Source organism: Lytechinus variegatus, chromosome 11 (genome assembly GCF_018143015.1).
Source record: "Lytechinus variegatus isolate NC3 chromosome 11, Lvar_3.0, whole genome shotgun sequence".
Classification (NCBI taxonomy): domain Eukaryota; kingdom Metazoa; phylum Echinodermata; class Echinoidea; order Temnopleuroida; family Toxopneustidae; genus Lytechinus; species Lytechinus variegatus.
This window is the reverse complement of record NC_054750.1, coordinates 13,131,622-13,151,773: the sequence shown is the minus strand read 5'-3', so window position 1 is coordinate 13,151,773 and position 20,152 is coordinate 13,131,622. Positions and strand designations below refer to the sequence as shown.

The 20,152-nt window shown below is 35.8% G+C and overlaps 1 protein-coding gene across 1 annotated transcript; it reads right to left on the bottom strand.

The window, feature by feature from the left end:
• Window positions 1-2,995: 2,995 nt before the first annotated feature.
• LOC121424127 (mediator of RNA polymerase II transcription subunit 26-like) lies at window positions 2,996-19,900 on the bottom strand. Its single transcript, XM_041619725.1, is given in 4 exon segments — window positions 2,996-4,746; window positions 4,749-5,048; window positions 6,596-6,670; window positions 19,646-19,900. Coding segments are annotated over 4 exon segments (1,536 nt in total). The 5' UTR covers window positions 19,709-19,900; the 3' UTR covers window positions 2,996-3,648.
• Between the last annotated feature and the right edge of the window lie 252 nt (window positions 19,901-20,152).

The window sequence follows — 20,152 nt, the reverse complement described above, 5'->3', positions numbered from 1 at the left end:
CCTCTACCACTAAATCTCTAATGCATTGATGTCACATCAAGAGGAATGTATTTTACTTAGGAATTTTAGATATTTGGCATTATCAATTCAATATATGTAACACAAACTTTTGACTCAAATTTTCCCATCCAAGTACCAGTACATGTAAAGATAACAGTTAAAAATTTTAACTTAAAATCAATTGATTCAGATCAACTTCATTATATGGAAGCCAGGATTGTCACAATTAGTCATCCAGAAAGTATTCACACTATCCCTTTGAAAACATAACACAAGTTGATTGGTCAAATCTATGATAAAGTCTTGGACTTGAAGTGCAACTGTTACACTTGGAAAACTTAGATTTTTTTTCAATGACAAATTATGGTATCACTGGATTACAGTTGTTAAAGGGGAATCCAACCCAAATAAAAACTTGTTTTTATAAGAAAAAGAAAAATCAGACAAGTTGGTGGGTGAAAGTTTGAACAATATTGGACAAATAACAAGAAAGTTATGAATTTTTAAAAAGTTGTAAATATTGGTAATCACTATACCATGGAGACTTCAAATTGGCCGCTTATGTGATGTCATAGTGATGTAAGGCAAGGACTACTCTTCCATGTACTCCAATACATATTATGGCTAAAATGTCATTTTCCCCAAAAGTTTTATTTCAAATTACATTTTTCTTTCATGAGGACATTAAACAATATACTACCTGGGTTATATTTAGATTACTGCCCCAGGGATATGGGTACTTAGGAGAAAACCACAAATCCCTGATAATAAAGTACATGGCCTATGGGAAAGTTGTCCTTGCCCCTTGTCATAATTTACTTACCCAGTTGCCAATTCGAAATATACATGGTATTAGTGATCTCAATTTTAAAGCAGCTATAACTTTCTTTTTGCTTGTCCGATTTCTTTCAAACTTTCACCATTCTGTTTGATTCATTTTTCTCCTTCCCAACACAACATTCTATGGCCAAGGCTGGATTCCCCTTTAAGACAAATTTTTAAGGTGAAGCCCAATATACACAATACACGGTGAGTGTATTTCTGATGCATTGGGTACTATTAAAGGACAGATTTCCCATATTATCTGACAGTGTACATGTGATTACTCTCATAAAGTGTGTGCCATTATGCAGGAGGGATCAAACTTTGAAACCAACAATAATTTAACCTTCGTCAGCAAGTTGTAACCACATTTTCCTTGCCACTGTCAAGTTATCAATACTCAAGCTTATGATCCTATTTCTTTTACACCTTGTAGTACCTAATACAGGTCTATAACATGTTAGTTTTTGCTGATGTAATGCACACTTTGAAATAATTATGCACACACAATAAATGTAGTACAAAAATACCTCTTCTGTCCAACAGACTATCATACAGACTAACAAAATACTTTTCAAAGTCAAGCACAATGTCTTTTCTTTTTACAAAAATAAATAATGCCAACAAGAGCAATTAGGGGGATACAAAATGTACGATATCATCAGAACTAAGATAAATATTTATGCATATCCTTGTGTCACATGTTCAACTCAATTCATTTCATGAAAAAAAAAACAGTGTTTGCTATTTGCATCATTTTCAACCTTTTTAAAACATCCAGGTTTAATACGAACCTTCCTTATAAATACATATTATCAGCATACATTATCTCTTAAAGCAACCTTCCATTGACAAATCATGGGGAATTCAAGGCCAATCTCAGGACAGAGAAGGGATTCCGCTGGCATGTCTGGGAGGTCTAGGAGAGCCATAGTTAGTAGACTAACTAACCAGAATGAAACTGCCTGTTTTCACTTGATAAATGTAACTTCACAGAGGATATTTATTTTGGTTTAGCAATCAACAGACCTGCTAAGAGTCTAGGAATTGGGATTGTTGGAAACTGGAAATGCGACGACTAACTTACGACCCAAAGTAAATAGTGATCACAAGTTCAGTAAAATTTGTGCTGTCTGAAATTTTATCGCATTAGTCCGATGGGCTCTCATGACAGTCGGATTATATTATGCAAGTCAATTGGCCTTTTCTAATTTCGTATTGATTCAATTTCCCCATGATTTGTCAATGGCAGGTTGCTTTAATATGTCGTTGCCCCTGTCATTAAATGTATGTATGTAGTGGTGTAAAAGAAATTTAGCCTTTAATTTATAATAACTTTCTTAATAGACAACATTTGTCTGTTCGTTCATTCAATGTCATGTCATAAAATTGATTACCTTCATTCATACATTACATTGCATTCTATAGATTGTATATGGCTGAGCTGACTGTAGAAACATACATGAACCTACTTACACTAGAAAAGTTTGAAATATGGTCATGAAACTGCAATTCAATAGCATACATTACATGCACATTGAGCTTGGATCTACACATGGTGTACATCTATTATCATTACATTTCAATAGGAAATCATACTCTATAGAATTTGTTTATACCGTTGTACAATAAGTAGACCTGCATAAGTGCATATAACATGTAAAATAAAGAAAAAAATTCTATACTTAGCAGATTCTGTCTGCTTAAGAACTTGTCTCGAGTAATATCAAAAGCAAAATTTGGCACATATCATTAGGAACATGTTTATTTTTAAGAAACTCACTTTATAATTTCCCATTTTCTATGTTTTTTGATGTGAAGAAAGCTGCAGTGAATTAAAAAAAAAATCCCAGTAAAGACAAAAATAAAGCACATATACATTGTATCTATTTCTAAAATATTGTGGTATTGTGATATCACCACTTCATTTCTCTAAAGCTCTGTATTGCAAGTGACCTCAGACAAATTTCAATAATTTAACTATCCCCTATAGATCAAATGAAAAATCAATTTATAAATCATGATGGTGGTGATGATGATGATAATGGTGAATTGCTGATGATGGTGGTGATGATGATGATAACGATGAAGGTCATTGGTGATGATGATAATGGTGAATTGGTGATGATGGTGATGGTGTAGTGGATGAAGTCATAATGTTGATGATTATGATGATGATAATAATGATGGTGTTGATGATTATGATGATGATTGATGCTGCTGCTGATCAGACCTTTTGGTATAAAATCAATGTAAATTTCTAATACCTATGTAAACATTTTTTAAACTTCACTATGAAAGTGGGACAATTTTATTTCCCCTCCTTGTATATTAATTGAATGCATCTTTCAAATTCATACCATAAGACAATGAATGTAACAAAGTAGTTCTTCGCATGAAGGAGGCAGTCTAGATCATTCCTGGTAAAAAAATATTTAAAAAAGCCCCAAATACAGAAAAATCTTACCCTGTTTTACAGATGTTAACTCTTTAGCAAAGTGATGTATTCTATCAACCTACAAAAAGTATTCCACCTGAGCATAACTTATATCAGTCAAGTCAAATTTAAGGACATTTGCTGTTTTTAGGTTCTAAAAAAATTTAAGAACTGTAACTGTCAATTCAAGTCTGTATCTTCTGTCCAATACAATTTTCCAATGAATAAATACACTTCAATTTCACTTTCCGAGGTTCCCTTTTATTTGCACCAAGAAAATATCTGACCTGGGAAAAAACAACAAGAAAAATGGAGAAATAAAGGAAATTAGGAAAATGGTTCACTCTCTCAAGTCATGAAAATAACTTACAATAAACATCCATATTTTGCTAATCAATACATACATACGGTAGAATTTGTATAGAATTTTCCTCATCTGTATTTACAGTCAGGCACTGCATCCAGTCGAACCATTCACCTGTATCATTGTAACAACCATTCACCCCCTCCCACTCCTCATTGTGAATGCGATCTATATCACCCTCAAGCACAGGGCACCGAGGACTCATGGGTTCATCTTCAAGGGTTTCCATCACATTAACCATTGTCTCCTCCTTTTCATCTTCGTCCTCCTCTTCCTGAGGGTCAAACGGAGGATGACTATATTCTGTCCTCTCAGGATATTCTTCACTAAATGCATTAATTATTGGTGTCAAAGGTCGCTCCTCAACAAAGCTTGATGGTGATGTTGGTCTGTCAAACAGGCTGCTGTTTGACACTTGAGATGAAACAGGATCAGTAAAATCTAAATCAAAAATTGAGGAAGGCTTCAAAGAACTAGGGGTGTTGCACACATCCTGGGGAGTTGCACTCCGGGAGGATTCCCCACCACTTTCCCCGAAGCAGAAACCAGCAGAGTCCCAGTCTGTTGAGAAAATACCTGTGGATTTCAGAGAAGGTCCAGATGTAACAGCTGGTGAACTGGAAGAAGATGAATCGTTCACTGGTCTAGGAGATTGTTCATGGGAAGAACTTCTCTTCTTTCCGATGGCTACACAACGAGGAGCTGGTGAAACTTTCCCCGGCTTGTCAGACTGTACCTTTGCAACACTAGGTGATACTCCCTTCAATTTCACATGTTTCTCTGATTTGCGCTGCAGTGAAGGAGATACTGAATTTAATGATGAATCCTTTGGGCTAGGTTTGGGAGAGGCAGACCTCTCCGACTTTAATTTCTTCAGTGAACCTTTGTCTTTGTTAATGCTGAGTTTAGGCTTAGGTGAAGGAGCACTGGTCTTAGGAGAAGCAGTTTTAACTGAATCTTTGATATTTTTTCTCCCAGGTTCTGACCCTTTCTTTGAAGACATTCCATTGAGACCAGAGTCATCTTGTCCATTTCCCTCACCTTGCAATAGAGGAGATTGCCCTTGAGATGATATTAACCTTTTAGAAGGGGGAGCCTGTGATGAAGGAGAAATGGATGGTCGTCAGAGTTTTCGGGCTGTCTTTTTCTCCTTCGCAGATTTTCACTTTTATTTTTATCCACAGGGGTGGCATTTACTGTCTGCTTTGTAGGCTTTGGTTTCTGTCCATCAGAGGTCGATGACCCTTCCTGACCTTTGGCCTCCTGTTGATTTGGTACAGGAGACTCTGTCCTTGAAGGCTTGACTGCACTTGGTGGAAGGAACTGAGACTGCCATTGCTTTATCAGAGCTGTGCATCGTTTCTTGAGATTACTTGTTGTAGCCTTCTTACGTACAATTTGGACAAGCCTTCCGAGTCTTGTTTCCTAAAGACAAAGAAAAAATAAGAGAATGATATATTCTAAGTTTTAAAAGGACTTGGTACTGGGTAAAGTTATGAGATGAATACTTTTATTATGGTAGTGACATTTTTTCTATCACATTCCAAAAACAAATATCTTAAATGTAGCATAGATTCACTGCAAGAGTGATCAATGTAGGTGTGCCAAATTCCAAATATTGCTTGTAGAATGAGTAATTCTATCAAAATTTCAAAATGATTTATCATCATCTATTCTTGTGGAACGCCATTAGCACAATAATTAAATTACATTTGGAAAATATGCCTCCAGTGCTTATTGCTGCCTTAAAGGTCAAGTCCACCCAACAAAAAGTTGATTTGAACAAAAAGAGTAAAATCCAATAAGAAAAATACTGAAAATTTAATCGAAAATTAGATGTAAAATAAGAAAGTTACGACATTTAAGTTTCGCCTATTTAACAAAACAATTACATGCACATCCTGATCGGTATGCAAATGAGGAAACTGATGACGTCATCCACTCTCTATTTCTTTAGTACCGTATTTTACTATATTATGAATTATGAAAATATTCTGATTTTCTCCTCAATGTCAAGTCAAACAAATATCAGTTACACCCTGAACATGTGGAATTACCATTGTTTAAATAATATATGGTTCAGTTCAAGAGAAATGCCAGTAGTTGCAGTTAACACTGATTTCATGAGAAAGTCTGTAAAACCAGGCTTAACTGTCATATATCATCGAGGATCTAGATCTGGTACAGTTACATAAACTGAACTTTGTGAAATCTTGAAATCTACGCTGAAAAATGTTCACACTGAAGATCACCAACAGAGATAGGCACACGTGGGACAGTGTATTATTATTGCTGGAATAAAGACCCGACGGAAGTGACCGAATCCGCGCTTATTTTGCTTATTTCTCAGCAATTACACAATTTATTCCAGAATCCTTTGGCACATATTCTTTATTCATACAGACACTTGGGTGGTCATTATATTAGATTCTGTAAAAAGTCATTTTGAGATTGTTACCAATAATGGAATTTATCTTTAAGTTGGTCCTTATTGTCAAATCTGTAAAAAATGAAATATTGTATAATTCAAACAATAAAAAGAAATAGTGAGGGACATCATCTGTCTCATTTGAATGTCGCTGAGTTGTGTTTTGTGAAAAATAAGCGAAACTTATCTTATGACGTTATAAATGTCATAACATTCTTATTTTACATCCGATTTCGATGAAATTTTCATTGTTATACTAGTTTGATTTTTCTCTATTTAGTCAAATTAACATTTTTGGGGGTGGACTTGACCTTTAATATAAAATAAATAAAGGTTTTCAGCATATCTTCTTTCTCTCAAGTCTCAATTGAAAAACATAGAGAAATCCTTGGCTAATCAGCAGTAACTCTGGTAAATGTTACCTAAGAAAAACTTGTCAGTAAAAGGAAAATAGTATTTGTAAAGTTTGTGTATTTTATAGTACATACTAGCAAGTTTTGCCTTTATATAGTTTCTCCTTTGCATAAATCCAGAAGGAACTTACCTCCAGAGCATCTTTGGTGATTGGATTGCTCTCCAGAAGAGAGATTGCTTTTGTAACACTGCCCATGTCAACAATCTGCATTTAAAAAAAGATCAGAAAAAAGGAGAGAAGACCCAAAATAATTTTTAAATTGAAAATTAGTACTCATAATCATCATGAGTCGAGAAATTGCTCTGTGGACCCTTACTAAATAGTTGAGCTGCACTGTGAACACAACTGTTCATGTACAGAGTACCGAAGTGATAATGTCACAATAAACTTTTTTTTTGCATTTTAGCGTTTACATGTAGATACTATATTCTGGTAGAGCATGATGAAAAACACCCACTTCCAAAATCTGGTGAGAATCGGTCCATGGGGGCCTGAGATATGACCTCATGAATACATAATTAGCCCAATTGCAGTTAATGTATCATTGGCCTGGTTCCTAACATTTAGAACCAATCATATATTGACTTCAATGGGGTTAATTACATGTATATATTCAATTCATAAGGTCATATCTTGGGGCTCCATGGACCGATTCCCACAAAATTTGGGTTGTGGGGGTTTTTCATCATGCTCTACCAAAATATGGTATATGAAAAAAATGAAATGCAAAAAGTGAAGATTGATGACGTCACACTTCGGTACTCTTTACAAAACCTACATTACAACCACAATCCATATGGGCAACTCGTCCAGCAAAAAAGTTGGTTTGTTACACTTTTTCTAAATTTTCTGTTTGCGATTCTTGTTTTGAAAAAGAGGTAGGACTATTGCCATGAGATTTGTGTCACTTGAAAACAAAACAATCAGTAATTTATTTAACTACACTTATGTCCTCATGACACAAGTCCACAATATACTTTTAACCCTAAAAAAAATGCCGGGGGGGGGGTGGTTGTTGAATCAACGGTTCCTCCTCAATATTTTCTGTTTTTCTGTGACTAAGGATTGCTCTGATGAAGAGCAAAGTTATGTGCTTGAAACTAAAAATTCTTTTCAGAGCTATTATTAGAAAGACAAACCAACTGTCCTTTTCAAGACTAACCTACATGTTTGATACCACAAAACTCTCAATCTAGATCAATAATATACTTTTGAAGTTACATGTATAATGGCATTTCAAAATCTCAACCTTAATAAAGTTTCCATGTTGATACCCCAAAGGAAGCATAGTCAAAGTTCATTGATCCTAAATGACCTTTGACCTTGGTTATAAATGCGACCTGAAACACATGCAAAATGATCAGTTATACTTGATTACCAAAAACAATAAATTTCATGATGAGATTTCAAAAACTTGACCTCATTAAAAAATTCAATGTTGACAACGCAGCCGTCGACAGAGAAGCGGCGCCTATATTCTCACTATGCTATGCAGGCGAGACAATAAAAATGAACAAAAATCAAATTACATGTATGAAAAACCTTTAATACATGTAAGTTCTAGCAACATACAATTGATTTAATACCTTCAAAAATGTAAATTAAATTCTATTAAATTCAATTATTTTATTGTCATGTTCAATGATTAAAAACACAAAAATTGTCCTCAGACTCTTATTAACAGAAAGTGCAAACAAAAATAACACAACTATAAATACATCAAAATAATAAATATGATGCACCACGCCGTACACCGGGGTACCGCGTTGTGCAGCGCCATCTCGTGTTGTAATAGTGTACAGTTACATTGTTGTCATGGTGATCACGGTTGTACGATCGGTGCGACAATCATGTCAATGAATGGGGACAATGATCACAACGCCTATTTCCTCTCTTTGATACAATCTAATGCCAATAATAGTAAACAAATAGAATAAAGTTATCATTTGCATGCATTAATTGTTACATAAGATCACTAAAAAGAAAGAAAAAATCTGTACAAAACATTAAAATATACTTGTACACATTTTTTGGTAACCCAGGGTACAGCGCAAAAAATAAAATGAATAATTCAACAAAATGGCGGATTATTATTTGGTACCCCAGGGTACCAAATACTGCATCATATTCATATATCAATAAAATAAATATACATAAGGGCTATTCCACGGTTACTCACGTTACATTTGGAGACACCTTGACTCATACTTGGACCTGTAACTCCATTATTATTGATAGGAACTTAACATCTTCTTATCACAACAAAGTACACAGTCTGACTATCCTTTGTATAAAAACAAAACTTGGGAAATTTTATTATGCTCCTGGCAAATCTTTGGAATGTGTCGGTTACTCACGTTACATGATTTGGACATGCATTAAATGAAAAGTCGACATAAGTGAAAAGTCTCCTCATGCAAGGCTTTTATGAAAGTTGATTATATCCATTTCAAAGAAGTATATTAGGGAGACAAACTTTGTATATAATTAAAAAAATAAAGAACACATGGTTTTTACTTGGGGTGCAGATAATGTGGTTACTCACGTTACGGTTACTCACGTTACATTTTGTCCATGTATGGTTAACAACACACATGTCATTAAAAATTCAATAATGTGTGTAAAATTCATTGCTAGGAACATCAAAAAGAGATTTTATACCAAAAATTTGAACAATTGGAGCTTTATTAGGGTGTAGGAGGGAAAGTATGATTTTGCTTACTAATTATGCATAAATTAGCATAATTGCTTAGTACCAATTTGCATGAAATAAATTACTGTATATTATTGAAGATTATGTCCAAGACAACCTGCACGCAAATTTTCGGCGTGATCGTGCGGCTAATGGCCGAGATCTCAAGAAGGGCCTGAGAGGCCCCCACCCCCTCCCCCCCCCCCCCCGGCCATATCAACTCCCAAAATAACCCAGTCTAGATAGGGTTACAGGTATAAAGGGCATTCAATGTGTTGTTCGAACACTCAGAAGTTTGGTTAATCAAAACCAAGCCTTACTAATGCACTCTCGCATTGTGAATACTTCTACTAATATTCATTTTTTTGTGTGATTGTATGACTACTGATATTTTGATGAACAAAGAGTCACATCAAAGAGGTGTACCCTCATTTTGCTTTTAATTAATCAAAAATAACTTCACAACTCACCATGAGACTTAAAACTTGACATCCCACAGAAAATGTTACCTAACTGAATAATTTTTACTGGTTACTCACATTACCTGATGGTTACTCACGTTACAAAGTTACTCACGTTACAGTTTTTCTTCATCATTTTTATAAAAAAATTGTACTTTTTAATGATTTTGATAGTCATCACTGTGTCAAAGATTGTTTGAAGGAAGAGAATTTAAAATCCCACCAATTACCTGTGAAGAATTTTTCTCTCAGAAAACAAAGTCAGTTTTTTCGGTTACTCACGTTACATCACCTCAACAGGTTGCAATATTCAGTTTTGAATGAGTACTACAAATTTACTTGAAAAGCTGTTGTGTATTTTAAGTAATTTGACCCTTCTAAACTTCAGAAATATATAAAGTGGTATGTTGTTGCAATAACAAAATGGTAATAAGGCATATTTCATTTTTCACTATTTTTCTTGTATTTTGGTACAAAATGGAAGACACAACTTTTGACCATTTTTTTCCAAAGTATACATATGAAAATAAAATTTTTATTTCTTGTTCCTGAAACTATCATGTATAAAGGACTTAAAGTATTAAAAAATTCAACAAAATATTTAACTTGAATTTTTAAGCTCATGTCCACCAACCTGTGGAATTGCCCATAAATATCCCTTGTCAGCATGCTTGAGCACCCACAACACAACACCAACCACTGACCCACTGTATGAAACAAAGTGTCACCCGCAGTGGAACAATGCAGTCTAAGCTAAGGTGGGTACTCAAGCAGGTACCAGGAGCTATTACGTGGATAAATTAATCAAGTGAATAAATTAAATTGAATTGACTCCACCTCCAAAAAGTAATAATCAAGACCTCAGTGTACAGATAACACCCTAGAGCCACCATCCAGTAAGAGAAGCCACACCTACCAGGGGCCTGTTTCACTAAACAGTACTTAGTGTAACAGGACTTAGTGTCGCTGTGACGCATCATACACTAAGACGGGTCTTACTGACGTCCTGTTGGTGCGTCAGTTCCACTAAACAGTTCTTTACTAAGTGCTGTGTGCGACGCGTCTTCAACAATAAAACGTCTCGATTTTGAGTCTACGAAGCCTAATTTCGTGACCTTCGACCTTGTGTGAAGATAAAAAGTAGTAATTTCCCGCAAATTTTTGTCTGCCTCGTCTGCGACTAAAAAGTGAGAGGAGGAATTTTGTCACTTTAACATAATTTTGACTACTGTAGGAGGATAATGGGGAAGGTATGGTATTAACCTTTTTCTTAAGACAACATAGAAGTAAAATATTGAAAGTGAAATATATGCAGTGGAAGTTGTATTTGATACCTCGGCAAAAACAAAAGATAAACCAAAATTTTACCTTTTTGTTTTTTCTCAAGGGAGGAGGTGGGTGTTGAGTACAAAAAATAGTGCTCATTACCCCCCCCCCCCCCCTCTCTCTACTATAAACATATTTTGTAGTGTACAGACAGGCAATGACATGATGTTGGGCAATTCATAAAAATAAATAACAATATGCATTTTCCTCAAAAAATTTAGGAAACGCCTAGAAAAAGAAGCAAGGACTTCCAAATAGTCTGGTCAGTTAGCGGAATTATGTGGACACGGTGGACAAAAGCGTGATTTTTTTCTCCAGACCTTTGTTTATGTATAAGAATTAAGAATGGGGTATGCTCCAAAAAATCTGGCTGCAGGAACAGTGAAAAAATGGGTGAAAATGTCAGAATTTATGAGTTCAGATTTGTCTGGTATATAGACTAGCGCTAGTGCAAAACTCAATAGCAGTGCATTATTTTGCATTGGATTAGTTCTTGAATTCAGACCCTTTTTGAACAGATCTTCTGTTTGTCCTCGCATCTCAATGCACCAAATATCTGAATGAAGATGCTAACCAAGCCGAAGGGTGACGGTGGAGGGGATTGAATGTTGGTGTGCATGTACATATTTTGGTCTTGGGATAAAGGTGTGCAAGACACATTTTTTGCATGTGTTGGAAATTGTGTTGCCATGGTAACAGTGTATTATTGCAAAAATAAGGTAAAAATCTTGCAGTTAGAACCACTTCCTCTGTTTTTAACCGATTCTCATGAAATTTGGCACACACATTGGTCTTGAGGTGAAGATGTCTAAGACACACTTTTGTGTGTCTTTCAGAAATCTTGTTGCCATGGTAACAACATATTATATGGTGAAAATTGGGAAAAAATCTTACAATTCAAACTGCTTCATCAGTTTTCAATCAATTCTAATGAAATTTGGCACACACATTGGTATTGAAGTAAAGATGAACTAGGCACTTTTTGTGTGTGTTTCAGAAACTGTGTTGTCATGGTAACAAATTATCATATGGCAAAATTTAGGTAAAAAACTTGCAATTTGAACTACTTCATCAGTTTTGAACCAATTCTTGTGAAATTTGGCTCACACATTTGCCTTGGGGTAAAGATGTACAAGAACCTTTTTTTTGCATTTGTCAGAGAGTGCATTACCAGGGTAGCCACATATGATATCCAGAAATGTAGGAAAACTTATTGTGGATCAAACTTCTTCCCCTGTTTTTAGTCAGTGCTCATAAATATTCATCTTAGGGTAAAGATTCATATTAAATTCTAAATGTCTTCTCTGCATTAAAATGTGGGGGTATTAATCACCTTCATTAATATTTCTGGGTTTGGGGGAAGGGGCAGGATTAGTCCTTTAAATCTGACATCAAAGAAGGTTAAAGGCAGTGGCCGTTAGAAACATAAAAATGATAAACACTCTTAAAAAAACACATCCCCTTAAGGGCATATAGACTGGAGGTACACTGGGTGAATATGAAACCTTCCGCTGAAGCAGAGGAGTTCCAACACTGGCAAGCAAAACAAAATGTGTACCCCTTCTACTTTCAACAGCTGATTTTCCAAACCTTAGTTCCACCTCCCCAAGATGTGCACCCCTCCCCATACCACTTTTAGTTCTACTTCCCCATGCTCAAACCAGTCTACACCTTTGTCCCTCAGGGGTCAATGCATTTTTAAAGCTAGACATTACTTTTTTTTGGGGGGGTCTTTAGAAAATGACCTCATTAAAATTACAGTTAAAGGATTATGACTAGGAACTTAACACCCCCCCCCTGAAAAAATAGGGGGCTGATAATACTTTTTAGCAGAAAATCCCCCCCCCCCCTTCAAAGGTAAGAGTCCTTTGCACTTCAGACCATTCATTTGAAGCTTAATGCATTCTGATTTGATAAAAAAATTGTTTACAGTACCCAATTAACCATTGTTTATTTATATTCTCCTACTCAGTCTTTTATTCATATTCATATTCCGTTCCTACTCTTTCTTTTTAACTTTCACATCACTCTTGATTTTGAGCTTCACCATGCCATCTCCTTCTGTTTCCTGTCTCTCTAAGTATATTTTTTCTGACATATTTTAAAGTGTACCTTTAATCATGCAACTAATTATTATAGAAATATAAATATATACAAAAATATCTGCACTTGTTTTAGAAATTCACTTGCAAATCCATGACTCAGTAACATACCATATCAAAAATATACCTATGTGCACAATAGATTTTAGCCTTATATTTTCTTTCATTTAATTTTTTCAGTATATTTCTGTGACAGCCCCTGCTTCATGCTTCAAATAAAACATTGATTAATTGGACACCGGAAACTTTTTTTTTTCAAAGCAGAATGTTTGAGGCTTTAAATTAATATGCTGAAGTGTAAAGGATTTCCCCCCTTTTTTTGGGGGGGGGTTAAGTTCCTAGTCGTTATAATTTCATTTTAATCTTTATGTGGCAATTTTCTAAAGCCCCCCCCCCAAAAAAAAAATATAAAAAATGTAAGGGGTGTTTTTTTAAGAGTGTTTAAGTTCCTCATGGTCATGGCCTTTAACCTTCTATATTTTTATGTTGTCAGTTTTTAAGGACCTTCTCCGCCCCCCAAAAAAAGCCTATAAATATTATTGAAGGTGATTAATACCCTGCGCTATTATATGACGTTATAAAGGGGAATCAAACCCAAATAAACACATGTTTTTAGAGGAAAATGAAAAATCAGACAAGTTTATAGGTCAAAGTTTGAACAATATCGGACAAACCATAACAAAGTTGTGAACATATTAAAGTTATAAACATTGGTAATCACTATACCCATGAAGACTTCAAATTGACCGCATATGTGATGTCACAGTGATTTAAGAAGGCAAGGACCACTCTTCCATGTACTGGAATAATTAATTAGCTAAAATTTCTTTTTTCAAAAGTTTTACTTCAAATTATATCTTTCTTTCATGAGGACACAAAACATACTACCAGGTTTATATTACGGCCCCAATGGAATAGGGATTTAGGAGAAAACCAAAAATCCTGATAACTACTAGTCTTATGGGAAAGTTGTCCTTGCGGCCCCACCCCTTGTCATAATTTACTTACCCAGTTGCCAATTTGAATTCTACATACTAGTAGCCTTAGGGATCTTAATTTTAAAGCAGCCATAACTTTATTTTGCTTGTCCGATTTCTTTAAAACTTTCACCATTCTTATTTTTCTCCTTTCCATGCACAAAACATTATGACCAAGGCTTGATTCCCTTTTAATACTGAATATGAATCTTTACCCAAAATGAATATTTGTGTCAACTTTTATGAGCACAGGCTGAAAACTGAGAAGTAGACTGATCCACAATGAGTTTTCCCCATATTTCTGGCTAAATGTGGTTACCAAGGCAATGCACTCTCAGACAAAAGGTTCTTGCACATCTTTACCTCAAGGCCAATGTGTGAGCCATAATTATTTCATGGGAATTGGTTCAAAACAACAACAACAAAAAACTGATGAAGTAGTTCAAATTGCAAGGTTTTTACCTAAATTTTGCCATATAATATGTTGTTCCCATGGCAACACAATTTTGGAAACACACACAAAAAGTGCCTTGTACATCTTTACTTCAATACCAATGTGTGTGCCAAATTTCATGAAAATTGATTGAAAACTGATGAAACAGTTTGAATTGTAAGGTTTTTCCCCAAATTTTCACCATATAATATGTTGTTACCATGGCAACAAGATTTCTGAAAGACACACAAAAGTATGTCTTAGACATCTTCACCTCAAGACCAATGTGTGTGCCAAATTTCATGAGAATCGGTTAAAAACAGAGGAAGTGGTTCTAACTGCAAGATTTTTACCTTATTTTTGCAATAATACACTGTTACCATGGCAACACAATTTCCAACACATGCAAAAAATGTGTCTTGCACACCTTTACCCCAAGACCAAAATATGTACACACACACCAACATTCAACCCCCTCCACTGTCACCCTTCGGCTTGGTTAGCATCTTCATTCAGATATTTGGTGCATTGAGATGCGAGGACAAACAGAAGATCTGTTCAAAAAGGGTCTGAATTCAAGAACTAATCCAATGCAAAATAATGCACTGCTATTGAGTTTTGCACTAGCACTAGTCTATATATCAGACAAATCTGAACTCATAAATTCTGACGTTTTCACCCATTTTTTCACTGTTCCTGCAGCCAGATTTTTTGGAGCATACCCCATTCTTAATTCTTATACATAAACAAAGGTCTGGAGAAAAAATCATGCTTTTGTCCACCGTGTCCACAAGTAGGGCATTTTTGACGCTAACAGACCAGACTAAAAGGGTCGAAGTCGAAGCGCTCCTGCAGTTTGTGGCCACTAGGAAATATGACATTACACTAAGAACAGTTCCTACGTGTCGTCTTGACGAGACGTAGGCCACGCTCTGTATGCAACTTAGTTAAATGGGTACTAAGTACGGTACGCATCTTAGTGGTCTTTGTGAAACTCCCGCTAAGTCCTATAACCGGACTTATGGATGCTTAAGACGCATCTTAGCGCTTAGTGATACAGGCCACAGGACCACCATGCCAAACTTTGCCACTATGCCTATGACCTAATAGGCACAATGGCACAACCCGACATGACAATCCCAACAAATATGACCCCTCCCACCAGATAGCAGCTCCAAAGCGTTCTCTGAACCTGAAGAGGTATATGATATTGAAAATTCCAGAGAAAACAGTCATTAATAAAAAAAAAATTATGTCCACCAACTGTATGCATTATAGAAAATAGAACATTGAATATTACAGTTATGTGGATCCATATGGCTACATGCTGTACATGCGGAGGAAGTAGAAAAAAAAGACACATCTTCCAAACACATCAAAGTGATGCATCTGGGAGACTAATTTTTCTTGTGTTTGAAACGATCTTCCCTTTCATCAACATTCATGTGTAGGTATTGGGCTGATGCATTAGGAAAAGCAATGAAAAATATCATCTGTAGGCTCAATTTCATTTTTTTTTTTAATGTGGACCACACTTAAATTGTGTGTTGAGTCCACCAAAATTGAAAATAAGTAATTTTTGGTCCGCCAATTGACTACCAAAATTTAAAGTCAATGTCAAGCCCTGCATCTTGATTCATAAAGCAATCATATTTTTTTATACAGAAATTCTAAATAAATTGAAATGAAAATTTACATAGATCTGGCTTTGAAGAAATTTTCAGTGTTAATCAATTTTGTTTACCCCCCCCCCTTTATCAGCACTTTGTTGGGGTAGACTTCCCCTTTAAACTTTGTAAGTCTAGTTTTGCATCCCTCATCAAGATCTATGCTTTCATAAAACTGATATAAAAGTAGAAATAAGGTTCTCTGAATCCAAACTATAAAAGGGGTAATTAAGGATGAGTGGTAAATCTGGAAATGCAATAATTTTGGGACAAATCCAAACTGCAATATGCAATTAAGTTTTATCAATCTCATATTTGGGGTGTGAATGATTTAATTTTGATCACAAAATATTGTTTCATCCGACATATCATTTACCTTTGATCTCACAAAATTGGCCTTCTTTATCCATCTCATGCTTTAGGCCTACCTGTATATTATATCTTGTGCTTTTGTTAAAATACTCATTGTGCATTACTACTTGCATTGTCCTCCTATCCCTCTTTTCGTTTTCATTCCATATTTCTATTAAAACCCAAGGATGAAATAAATGAATCGCCTCTAGATGTTTGAACTTAATCTAAGAAAAATCCTAGAAATTAAAAAAGTGTCAAATTCCTTTATCTGAGCATCTATTTGACCAGTTTACTAGGTCAGTTTCTAGGCATTATATGCCTAGACACTGACCTAGTAAAAAATAATTTGCAAAAGCTCTTGATTCTATTTTTTTTTAACTTATGGCCAGGAATATATCTTCCACACTTTCTTGCAGTAATTGGATTCTGGAATATTTCATGAAATTGCCAACATATATAATCAGATCAAGAATTCATCGATTGGTACGAATCCTATCTAGGTACAGGCAGGCAAAGGCAGCAGACGTTACGATTTATAAATCTCTAATAGAGACACAGCGGAGGAAGCCTTTAAAGTGATGGTCCAGGCTGGAAATATTTATATCTCAATAAATATAGTAAAATTCACAGAGCAAAATGCTGAAAATTTGATCAAAATCGGATAACAAAGTTATTGAATTTTAAAGTTTATCAATATTTTGTGAAAACAGTTAATGAATATTCATTAGGTTGGCTGATGTCATATCCCCACTTGTTCTTTTGTATTTTATTATATGAAATTAGGTTTATCAAAAAATTGTCTACCAAGAACTATTGGATTGACAACTCATTAAGTGCATTAATTAGTACTTATTGCTGCAACTTATTTCATCATAGTGGAGACGCATCATCTACACATATATGAAAAATTAAACTTTTATGATTTCATGTACAGTATAATAACATAAGAAAAAGAAAAGAAAACCTAATGAATATCCATGGTGATGCGCATATAACTGTTTTCACAAAATATTGATAAACTTTAAAATTCAATAACTTTGTTATTTGTTATCCGATTTTGATGAAATTTTCAGCATTTTGCTTTGTGAATTTTACTTTATTAAGATATAGATATTTCAGGCTGGACCATCCCTTTAAAGACTTTAGCTTAGAACAGTGTTCCAATTCCACCATCTACTATAAATGTGCACGATCTCTAGACTAGACTATATTTAGTCTTTTAGATCGACTTTTTTTATGTCTAGATCCTACTCATAAAAAGAAAATTTCTAGATCTAGATCTTCAGAATCAGAATAGACCCTATAATATAGTATCACTGACTTGTCTTGACTGAAGTTGGAACTTGGAATCTCTTCACACTTAGCCTGGGGCGTTTTGGGGAGTGAAAGTTATATACTGTACGTAGTCACTCCCCACTAACGCCTGGGTTTCCTCCCTATACTTCCCCACATACGGGTGCAAAACCAGAAACTTTCGCCCCCGAGAATTCTACTTTCCCTCTAAAAGATCTACCCCTAAAACATGTACATGGGGTCCAACTTCATTTCCAACATTTCAGCGATATTGATTTCATTTTTAAAGAAGAATTCATTAAAAAAACGAGAGATTTGTTTTGAAAAGATGGAAAGAGCTTACTTCCGTGTTTACGTCGCCATCTTGATTTCTTTGTCTTCCGCTTGGCGACAGCACGCAAATCGCGCGATTTGCGTGCTGTCGCCAAGCGAAAGACAAAGAAATCAAGATGGCGACGTAAACACGGAAGTAAGCTCTTTCCATCTTTTCAAAACAAATCTCTCGTTTTTTTAATGAATTCTTCTTTAAAAATGAAATCAATATCGCTGAAATGTTGGAAATGAAGTTGGACCCCATGTACATGTTTTAGGGCTAGATCTTTTAGAGGGAAAGTAGAATTCTCGGGGGCGAAAGTTTCTGGTTTTGTACCCGTATGTGGGGAAGTATAGGGAGGAAACCCAGGCGTTAGTGGGGAGTGACTACGATCTTCAGAATCAAATCGCGCGATTTGCGTGCTGTCGCCAAGCGGAAGACAAAGAAATCAAGATGGCGACGTAAACACGGAAGTAAGCTCTTTCCATCTTTTCAAAACAAATCTCTCGTTTTTTTAATGAATTCTTCTTTAAAAATGAAATCAATATCGCTGAAATGTTGGAAATGAAGTTGGACCCCATGTACATGTTTTAGGGCTAGATCTTTTAGAGGGAAAGTAGAATTCTCGGGGGCGAAAGTTTCTGGTTTTGTACCCGTATGTGGGGAAGTATAGGGAGGAAACCCAGGCGTTAGTGGGGAGTGACTACGTACAGTATATAACTTTCACTCCCCAAAACGCCCCAGGCTACTCACACTCTCTAGCTAGTCCTACTCTTTCCTTTCTTCCCCAAAACTTCCAAAGCAAAGGTTAATTTACTTGTAAAAATTTATCTTCTTAATTAAATATTGATAGAACATATGTTAGTCTTGACTAATTGCTGGCAAAAGCCAAGCCAAAGCAAAGGCAAAGCCATCATACAGCAGGCATGAATGTGTACCAGTCATGCAATGGGCATGGCCATACATGTTATGTATTCAAATACACACCAGCTGAAAGAGCGAAGGAGCGGAGTGCCACACTGCCAAACCTGCGGTTCATTTCCGACTGATCAAGCCGCTGTGGCTGGGAGCCCGAGCAGCGTTGTTCGACTCTCCTGCTGCATAATGAAAAACTCTATTGAATGTATTCACCGACGTGGGATCCCATTAGTCTTGCGCATGCGCTCGGCGAGACCTCTCATAGGCCCCGAATGGGTCAACAATTCATTCTGCGGCAGGCGAGCTTACCGTGTACATGGACCTTCGCCGTTCTAAAAAATCGTGACAACATCCAAATTGACGCTAAATTTGACCTAAAATCTGCCTTAAGTCAACTTGGAATATATACCAGTTTTGTCTACAGAAGTCAAGCTTCAATCTGAATATGGCGACGTCTTTTGACAGGCAATACTTGCGACGAATTCTCGCCGAAATCTGCGACATTTATTCCAAAAAAAATGATCGTCTTTAGCACGCGGCTGGCTATGGCGGAATATCATTGCAAGCATCAGTGGATGAAAGACTGTCGAATAAAGTCAAAATGTGAGGAATCCTCATAAAAATACGAAAAGTGAATGCTTACATTTTCATCTTTGTCGATTGCACTGAGCAGCAGCTCCTTTATCTGACTCGGGGTTGGCGGCATTAGACCATTTCTAAGCAGCCAAACGGAGCCCTAGTGCCGTATTCCTGCTCGAAAAGCAGTATCCAGACATCGCGGATATTTCTTTCACATATCAGCGCGGTGATTTATGGGAAATCGCGGCAGGAACTTGCGATATGACGTCACATTTAGGCGCCACACACTGAATTTCACAGGAGAAACTAAATGAATAATTATGAAAAAATCCCTTGTCATAAAAATACACACGAACACAGTCAAGCATGAACAGCAATGCACATTCGTTGACAATCAGTTAGGTTGTTTTAAAGAAATGAGAGCGATTTATTAATTTAGGGGAGATCGCGGTGAAATGGCAATTTTGTCATTATTGGGAAGATTTCTTGGAACTCTGTAATAAAATGAAGCACACAGTACTAGTAGGGCTTACTTTTAAGTGAGTTCTTAAAACCCTTCTTAAACTTAACT